The sequence below is a fragment of the Equus asinus genome, chromosome 17, assembly GCF_041296235.1.
Source record: "Equus asinus isolate D_3611 breed Donkey chromosome 17, EquAss-T2T_v2, whole genome shotgun sequence".
Taxonomy (NCBI): domain Eukaryota; kingdom Metazoa; phylum Chordata; class Mammalia; order Perissodactyla; family Equidae; genus Equus; species Equus asinus.
In genome coordinates, this window is record NC_091806.1 from 41,767,622 (window position 1) to 41,776,018 (window position 8,397).

Sequence of the window (8,397 nt, forward strand, 5' to 3'; positions counted from 1 at the left end):
ACCACAATGGCACCGATTTTTATCAGTCTTCACTGATGGATCCCCAAGTGCCCACAACGGTGCTTGGCACACAGTAGGTGCTCAGTCGATACTTGTTGATTAAAGGTCCAAGGTGAGGTCCTACCGTGTGCTGGGTATTGCATGAGATCATCATCTCAGAGTTAGACCTTAGACTGCCACTGGCACTTGCTCACCTAGGGAGCAGTGCACCCTCGATGACTGGCACTACCTCTGCCCTCAGATGCCTCGTCCTCCCTGCTCTTCTGGTTGACACGGCAGGTTATGTTGTGACATGAGGGAGGACCCTAGAAATATCTGTGGGGATAAATCCCAGAGCTAGCTGAACATTTTTCAGGGAAGATCGATGCCACAAACTGCTCAAGAGCTGAGCCAACCTGACAGCAGAGCCGCTGAGGAGGAAAGAAGGCTGGAAGGTGAGGCAAGAGTCACATCCCAGATGTGGAAGCAGGAGAGGAGCAGCTGAGGGGAGAGGCACAGAGCTCAGCGGCAGAATCCTCCTGACGGCTTCTACCTTGAAGATGGGCCTCGGTAACTGAAGCCCAGTGACAGAGGTGGCTCCAGCTGGGCCAGCAATGACCCGAGTCGCCACCTTCTGGAGCTCCAGGTCCACAGACTTACTGCCTCTCTACTGACAAGGATGAAGCCCCCACTTTAAAGAGGAGACAACTGAGACCAGGAGAGGTCAGGCGAAGACCCAAAGTGACACTGCTTGAAAGAGACAAGGCCTGGCTGCTTTCTTTTTTCTTTTTCCGTTTTGAACATAACTTTAACGCAAGGAGGTGAACAGTCAGTGAATCTTTTACTTCTTTTACACATTAAGCTCTTTTGGAAACAGAACGGGCAGTGCCAGGCCTGGGGACAGGAACAGAGGAGCCAAGGGACTTTGGACCCCTGTGTCTGGAGCTCTGTCTGGTCAAAGGAACCTGGGGCAGGGGCTGATGCTGGGAGAGGCCGTGCCCTTCCTGAGTGCCCTGGGCGCAAGCTCTCTCTGATGGGGGCTCTGCCAACATCCACAAGCCTGCTGCGTACTCTTCCAGTCTCCAGTGAGTCAACCACCCCCACTTTCATGCCAGGTCCTATAGGGAATCAGGTGATTATTGAGAACTGGTTCCAGCCTCTTTGTAATCTCATAATAAAGCTGTTTGTTATGGTGGATGGAAGTAGGTGAGTGCACCTCATGTGCTGGTTGCCTAGTTTTTAGCCACCCCCCTCCATACACATCACTGTCACTCACCTTCTCCCAGGCTCACAGAGCCCTGCTGTTCACAGGGCAGCAGGAGCCCCTCCACAGATCCAGCTGATGCATCGTGATGGTCTGAGCCTGCCAGGAAGGCCCTTCCCCTTTACCCACGATTGGTTTGGGAGTGAAAATGTGACCCAGATCTGGACAGTGAAAGGTGGGAGCAAGACAGCCAGGGGACTATGGGAAAGATTTTACTCCCTGAAAAAAGGGGACAACTGATGAGAAATATCTCCCTCTACTGCTTTTGGACATTGCCAGGTGAAACTGTGCCACTTGAGGCTGCTGCAGCCGTCGTGGACCACGCAGGGTGTGACCACAGACACAGGTCCAGTGTGAAGGAAAAGCCTGGGTCCTCAGTGGCCTTTGAGCTGCTGAATGAACCTGAGTCACCGGCCTCCTGGTTTCCCGTTACAGAGACAGGCTATTGAAACCTCTCTTCTGCTTCTTGCAGCCACATGCATCCTGTGGGGGCAATGAGCTCCTGGGCCCCACATGATCCAGCGCACCCACCATCTGAAGGCTTTCCCCATGGAACACTGTACCCATCTGGCTTGGCCCATGGCTCCTGACCCAATATTTTCTGAAGTCGTTACCAGACAATGGCCTATGGTGTCCCCTGAGGATTGACACCTCTGTGCCTCTAAATGCCGCCCCTTCGTGCAGCAGGAACACTTGCCCAGGGCTTCTGTTGGGAGAGACCTGGGGTCTCTCAGGCAGGGGCAGCTTCTCAGGCTCCCCTCCTGCTCTGACTGCTTCCAGTGGCTTTAAAGGCACCAGTGATTCCATGTTTTGATATAAATAACCATTGGCCTTTCCCTTTAGAGCAAATATTTAGTCTCTTTAAAAAATGTTTAGTGTGGAGTTATTTTTAAAGGGTGTCAGAAGGAAAGCAAAAGTGAAAGTCTCGACTTCGGTATAAAAGCTGATGCAGGAGCAGCAGAACCCCAGAGCCCCGGGACACCATGGCTCAGGTAAGTCCCCGGGACATTTCCATCAGTGGCTCTACTGCTGGGGGGCCACTCTGCTGCTGCAAAGAGCTCAGTCTGGGTTCCTGGCCTTGGGCAGAGTTAACTACAGAGCTCGGAAATGCTGTAGAAGGCTTTTGTGCAAAACTGTATTTGTGATTTAAAAGTCCCTTTTCCTGTGGACTGAGAAGCCTTCTAGCACTGTAAGCCTCTCCTCTGTGTCTGGTACAGTGTGTGTGGGCGGCTGGGACCCCTGTGTGGGAGGAGCTGTGGGTGTCTGGGAGCTGTGGCAGCCTAAGCTGGGGGTAGCTGGGATGTGGATCATGGGGGGGGCCCTGGAACTGGGAAGTGAGTGAACCCCCTCCTTGTCTGCTCAGCTGCTGGCTGGAGTTTGGGGCCTTCCCAGCTCCAGTCCTGTCTCTCTCCTCTTTCCCCCACGGCATTTGTCCTGCCTTACTAAGTGCGTTAGAATTTCAGCATTCTGACTCTGAAACCTCCCTTCTCATCAGCCCTGATCTGCAGATTGATGCAAGTTCCAGGGAGGGGCAGGCAGAGCTCGGTGGTGTGCAGCTGAAAGGAACCAGCTGACTCGGGCTATTATTAGAAATGGGAAATCTTGGAGGTCACACTGCACGTTCTAGAGGGCAGACCACCCTGGGTATAACCGGGCTCTGAGGAAGGGCTTTCTTGCTGCCAAAACAGAATCAGGGCTCTGTTGCCTGGGAACCCATCTCCCTACAGGCAGGGCCCAAGCTCACAGTTCATCTCCCACCAGCTGCTGTGGACGGAGCCCGGGCCTTGCCTTAGCCAGTTAGCTTCAGAGTGAAAAATCCCTTTGTGATTCCAAACTGAAGATGGTCTTTGGGCCTGCCCTGCCTGGCTGAAATGGGGGAGGTGCTGGGCGGGAGACCTGTCCCAGTGACCCTCCAGGCCTCTTCCACGTACATTTCCTTGACCCCCATTCCAAGCCAGACCCTTCGCTGGATCCCAGAGATGCAGGGAGGCGGGAAATGACAAGTATACAGGATCCGGCTTGAATGGAGCTCAAAGCCTAGAGGGTGTGCAGACAGGCACACAGTCCATACAGGGAGAGGTGGAGGTGCCGGGGAGCCTGGGGACCCAGAGAGCGGCTGCCAAGCCAGGCTGGGGCTTTCCGGGCAGTTTCTCAGAAGAGTGATGTCTGATGGGAGGAGAGAGGTTGAGTGGGGGGTGGGGGGTAGGTGTTTGGGGACAGAAATACCTCATTTGCAGAGCATCAGAGACAAGAGCAAGCTTTGGGGTGAGGGACAGGAAGTGACTCAGTCAGCCTGGGGGGAGCGCAGATCACAGGGAGGGTGAGGAGGGATGAGGGGGCGCTGGTCATGAAGGGGCTGGGAGCTGCCCAAAGTCGTGCCCTGTGCCCTGGGGCCAGTGGAAAGTCGTGGCCAGATGGGCCCTCTGGGAGGGCCACAGTGGGTCCTGGAGAGACCGGATGTGGAGTGGCAGGGAGGGACAGGGGGCTGGCCCCAGCATCTGCATTCTTACTGGACAAAAATCGTTGTCATGATGATCTGAATCATATATTTGCAGCTTATCGGTTTTCTACAGGTTGTCATCTACCTTGGCAGAACTGTAAAAATATCTGAATTGATGGTAAATGGTAAAACAAGTCCACTTCATCCAGATGACCCTGAGGGGAGCCTGTCAGAGAAAGCATCACAGGGAGGACGTTTGATCCTTTTTGTGTCTAACTTCCGGGGTGTGGACAGTTGTTTTTTAAGGACATTGCTTCTAAGTGCAAATATCTGACTTTAGATTAGAAACTTAAAATAAACATGCTTAATTAGTGACCTCATTAGTGACTCTCCGTCTTAAAAAATTAAACCTGGACTCATCCTAGGACGGAATTTGGATTACATGAGCTGATGGCTCTTCTGTGGCCCTCTCCACGTGCCCAGAGCGGTGCCGGGTCCTAGGAGAGAAGACACTCACGTGAGAGATTCCCTAAGGATCAGCTCAGCGCCATGGAAGGAGCCTGCCCTTTGGAGCTTGAGAGAGGCAGTTTCACATTCAGGTTCTAGCACTTTCCACAGCACAGAAAAGTCTGAAAATGTCTCTCTGGGTCTAATATTGGTCGTAAAATGGAGATTATAATATTTACCTTGAAAGTTAAAAAGGAGATTAAATTAGGTAATATGTGAAAAGTTGCCCAGCATAATGTCTGAAACACAGTGGGTACTAAAACAAATGTGATCTCTTTCTGAAATTCACAAGTACACAAGGATAAACAAATAAAAATATGATTTACTGTCATTGAGTATAATGGCTAAATTTGAGAACCTAAATGTTCACTAATAGGGGATTGGTCAAATAGCTGTACATTCATTAAACAGAATGCGACAGCAGCCATGACAATCCCGTCAGTCATCGAGTTGAAAAATACTCGAAGCTCGTTGAGTTAAAAGAGAAAAATCTGTGACTCCTCCACTCACATTTGTGAAACGACCTACAGCAAAAGCTCACTGGTGGATTCCCTTCATGCTTCTTTCTCGTCCTGCCCCCTCTCTCTCACTACCTTGCCTTCACTTACAGTTCTGGGTGACACTCTCTCTGATTCCAGGTGAGTACCCTGGGGCTGGCTCTTCCAGCATCAACTCTATTCTGAGCAGCAGAGCAGAGGTGAAACAGCAGCCCCTGAGGGACGTCAATAACTACTTGGACCACAAGTACAGACCACAGCCTGTGTACAAGAGCATCGGTGCTGCGAAGGAGATGGTTGGTGAGGAGAAGAAGTACAGTGTTCTGAGCATGAACTGTGAGCACTTTGTCACCGAACTGAGATACGGCGCAGCCAGCAGCAGCCAGGTAAGGCCCTCTTTGGGGTGGTCCCTGTCCCTCCTGGAAGTCTGCTTGGGGTGGGGGTGAGCGGCTGTGCAGCCAGAGGGGAGAATCACTGTGAAGGATGCAAAATGGGCTCTTCAGGGACCCGCTGGCTGGGAGCAAGGACATCTGGGCTCAAATCTGGGATCTGATTCTAAGCCACAGAGTGTTTCTGGACAGGTTACTTTCTCTCTGGGCCTCAGTTTCCACAAGTGCAGGAGGAAGAGTTAGTTGGAGGGTCTCTGGAGTCCTGGCCACCTCTGACCTTCTGGGACGCTTCAGCTCTAAGTCCACCCTGACAGGCAGCTACTGAAGCCCCCAGGGTTGTCTGGGCCAACCCAGGACCATGGCGGGTCTCCTAAGTCCCCCAAAAGCACTCAGGCAATGGATACTCAAGGTCAGGGGGTCTATGTAAGAGCTCAGGAACATTTTTATGTCAGATCTGGAGCACAGCTTCTACTCTAGACGCTTTCATAGTCTTCCAGATTCGTTATCCCAAAACACATAGCTAATAAGTGGCAGCAGCAGGATTCAAACCCCAGCTGTCCCTGTCTAGAGTCTTTGTTTGTTCCTGCCACACTACAGCACCTCCAGGGCTCCTGGCCCAAGTGGTTGGGCGGATGGGCGACCCTGCAAGAGACGAGCATGAGGACGGGAGGAGCAGGTTTAGGGGGAGAAATCAAGAGTTTGGACAGTAACAGGATATTTGAGGAGGCCAGAGCAAATAATTCATAATCAATGTATAAAAGAAAGCTGGGGTGAGTTTATTACATGAGCCAGTTTGGAGGATGATGACCTGGGAGAAAGCAACCTTCACCAAGGAAGGAAGCACTCCGAAGCAATGGGGTGTACAGAGTGGTTATATGCCATCTTGGGACAACGAGCATACATCCAATATGACAGGAATATGCCTTTTACTACCAACACGAGATGCTTTGCTGGCACAGCAGGTCAGTGGTCAGCAGGTCTGTGGTCGTGAGATGAGCATGGCAGGTCAGTAACTAATCCTTAGTTTCTGGGAAGAAATGTTTATCTATAAAGAAATGCTGATATGGGGGAGGCAGCATCCCTATGTTTAAAGGCATCATCCTTGGCTTGGGGACATTATAACTGTTTATAGCAGGTGTACAATGCATGCTTGACAGTTCATGCCAGCCCTTTCTGGAAAAACAAGGTCAGGACGAATTAGTTTTACACTGAATGGCTTCCTCACAGATTCCAATACATCTTATTGCTCGTCATTTATTTATTCCCAGTTAGACATCTAGGTGCAGATAGTGTAGCAGTTGGACACTTGAGTCTGGAGTTCAGGGCTGAGGTGGGGCTGGAGATGGAAGTTTCCAGGCTGCACTTGCAGACAGTACACAACGTACAGTGAACTAAAGTGCCATGGCTTCCCGAAACCTCCCCTCAGCTTCCCCCACAGCCCCTCCCTCGCAGGGGAGTTGCCCAGGCAGAACCCAGACCACAAACAAGTCCCCAGTCTCACCCCCGGAGCAGTGGCCCCAGGGAATCAGGCACAAACCCCGCTCCCTACCCACCCCAAGTCAGGGACGAATGTCCTCACCCAGAAGCTCACACAAAATGAGTCCATCAGCCCATCCTGCAGGCTGTCAGGACAAGCCCAGACAAGCCCACCACTAAGTGGTCACGACTTCCCGTTGTCCAGGAAATGGGGCCTCTGGGACACAGCCGGCTCCCTCCCTGGGAGAGGACTCCGGGCTGGCCAGCTCAGAGGGAAGCTGAGAGGCCAGGCCCGAGGGAGGATGGGAGAATGAGCATGGATTCCAGGCCCTGGGGAGGGAGGGAGAAGTACCTGGACTTGCTGTGGACTCTGAACACGGGCTGCTCACTTCCAGGTGGAACACGCCATGTGTGTACTGATAGGCATGCTGATCATATTCATCATGCTCATCATACTCGTAACCTGGCTTGCCGCGTTACTTGCCCCTTCGAAGAAATCACGTCAAAACCAGTTCCAGCCTGAAGAAGCCACAGGATGCTGCATTAGAAGCCGCTGTGGAGGCCAGTGGAGAGGGCCTCCCACAGCAACTCTGTCTGCCTGGCACTCACACTTGGGCAGCATGTAGTTCCCTCTCTCGCTTTTCCTCTCTCACTGGCTGGAGGATGGGCTAATTGTACCAAGAGTGAAGAATCGATACATGTATCTATCTGTCCCTTCAGAAAGGGACACACTTTCACTGTGTTTTTGTAGACTTCTGACCCAGAAAGGAAGAATGTACCATTGACTCAGCTCCTTTTGGTACTCCCAGCAATGTCTAGCTGTGTGACCTTAGGGGGAGCTCTTGCCTCTCAGAGCCTCAGTTCCTTCTTCTCTGAGATGGCGGCCACGATCCACTTCACGGTAACATAGTGAGGATCAAATGAAAGGATGTGTAGCAGACCCCTGCCCGATGTCTAGTAACTGGCAGGTACTCAGTTGATCGTCGACATCATTCTGTAGACTGACTATTGTCATAAAAGACATTCATTTTACTCTCGGGGTGAAAAAATAGAAGAAGAAACTTCATTACCTCCCAGTCCACTCACATCCTCTGATGCTTGAATCCCCTGACAACACATAAACATCTCCCAGCACGTTTCCACTGACCTCCTTCCCTCAGCCCTGTTTTTAGATAGTGTTTTTCTTTTTTAGCTCGAATGTCTAATCCTTACCCAGCTGTGACTACCAGATGCAATTATGTAGCTTTCCATGAGCAGATGGCCACGGCTCAAGCTGCCCCTGGGTTGAATGCTGAAAATTAGCCCCCTCGGTCTTTAGGGCTGTGAATACTCTGTATGATGCCAAGTGGGGGCTACGTCATCATACATCTGTCCCAACCCACAGAAGGTACAGCACCCAGAGTGAACCCTAATGTCATCTATGGCCTTTGGGTGGCTATCATGTGTCAATATTAGTTCACCAATTGTAACAAAAATGCATCCTCTGCTGTAGGATGTTGATCATGGGGGAGGTGATGCATGTAGGGGGGCAGGAGGCCTATGGGAAATCTCTGTAACTTTCTCTCAATTTTTCTGTGAATCTAAAACTGCTTTAAAAAAATAAAGTCTTTAAAAAAAAAATGTGCAACTTCAGACTATCCCTCTGCTAGTTCCCAGCATGCCCTGGGTGTGGTCTCAGAAGTGTCAGTTCCCCATGTTCCTGTGCGTCTTCACCCAGCCTTTGCCACCAGTGACCCTACTGAATGGCCACTCCCTCTGGCCATCCTCCCCGGTGGTCACCACAGCCCCTACCACTCTGCCTTGAAGATTACAGATGTCACCCTCCCCTGAGCGGTACCTTCCCAA

The 8,397-nt window shown here is 51.5% G+C and overlaps 1 protein-coding gene across 3 annotated transcripts; it reads left to right on the plus strand.

Annotated features, from left to right (window-relative positions):
* The first annotated feature begins 1,269 nt into the window (after positions 1–1,269).
* LOC106841610 (phospholipase A and acyltransferase 4-like) lies at positions 1,270–7,827 on the plus strand. Of its 3 annotated transcripts, none has more exons than XR_006515271.2 (4): positions 2,211–2,235; positions 4,109–4,282; positions 4,829–5,073; positions 6,948–7,827. XR_006515271.2 is itself a non-coding variant. In XM_044750265.2 (3 exons), the coding sequence occupies exons 1-3, from the start codon at positions 2,190–2,192 to the stop codon at positions 7,176–7,178; spliced, it is 522 nt and encodes a 173-aa protein (XP_044606200.1). In that variant the 5' UTR covers positions 1,270–2,189; the 3' UTR covers positions 7,179–7,827. The 3 variants fall into 3 exon arrangements, 1 of the variants encoding a protein (XP_044606200.1); XR_011495147.1 differs by having other exon boundaries at positions 2,216–2,235; positions 4,109–4,200; XM_044750265.2 differs by lacking the exon at positions 4,109–4,282 and having other exon boundaries at positions 1,270–2,235.
* Positions 7,828–8,397: the final 570 nt, after the last annotated feature.

Coding starts and splice junctions, on each gene's coding strand:
- LOC106841610 (XM_044750265.2), top strand. CDS start 2,190: ATGCAGGAGCAGCAGAACCCCAGAGCCCCGGGACACCATGGCTCAG. Junction 2,236..4,828: donor CCCGGGACACCATGGCTCAG/GTAAGTCCCCGG, acceptor CTCTGATTCCAG/GTGAGTACCCTGGGGCTGGC. Junction 5,074..6,947: donor GCGCAGCCAGCAGCAGCCAG/GTAAGGCCCTCT, acceptor GCTCACTTCCAG/GTGGAACACGCCATGTGTGT.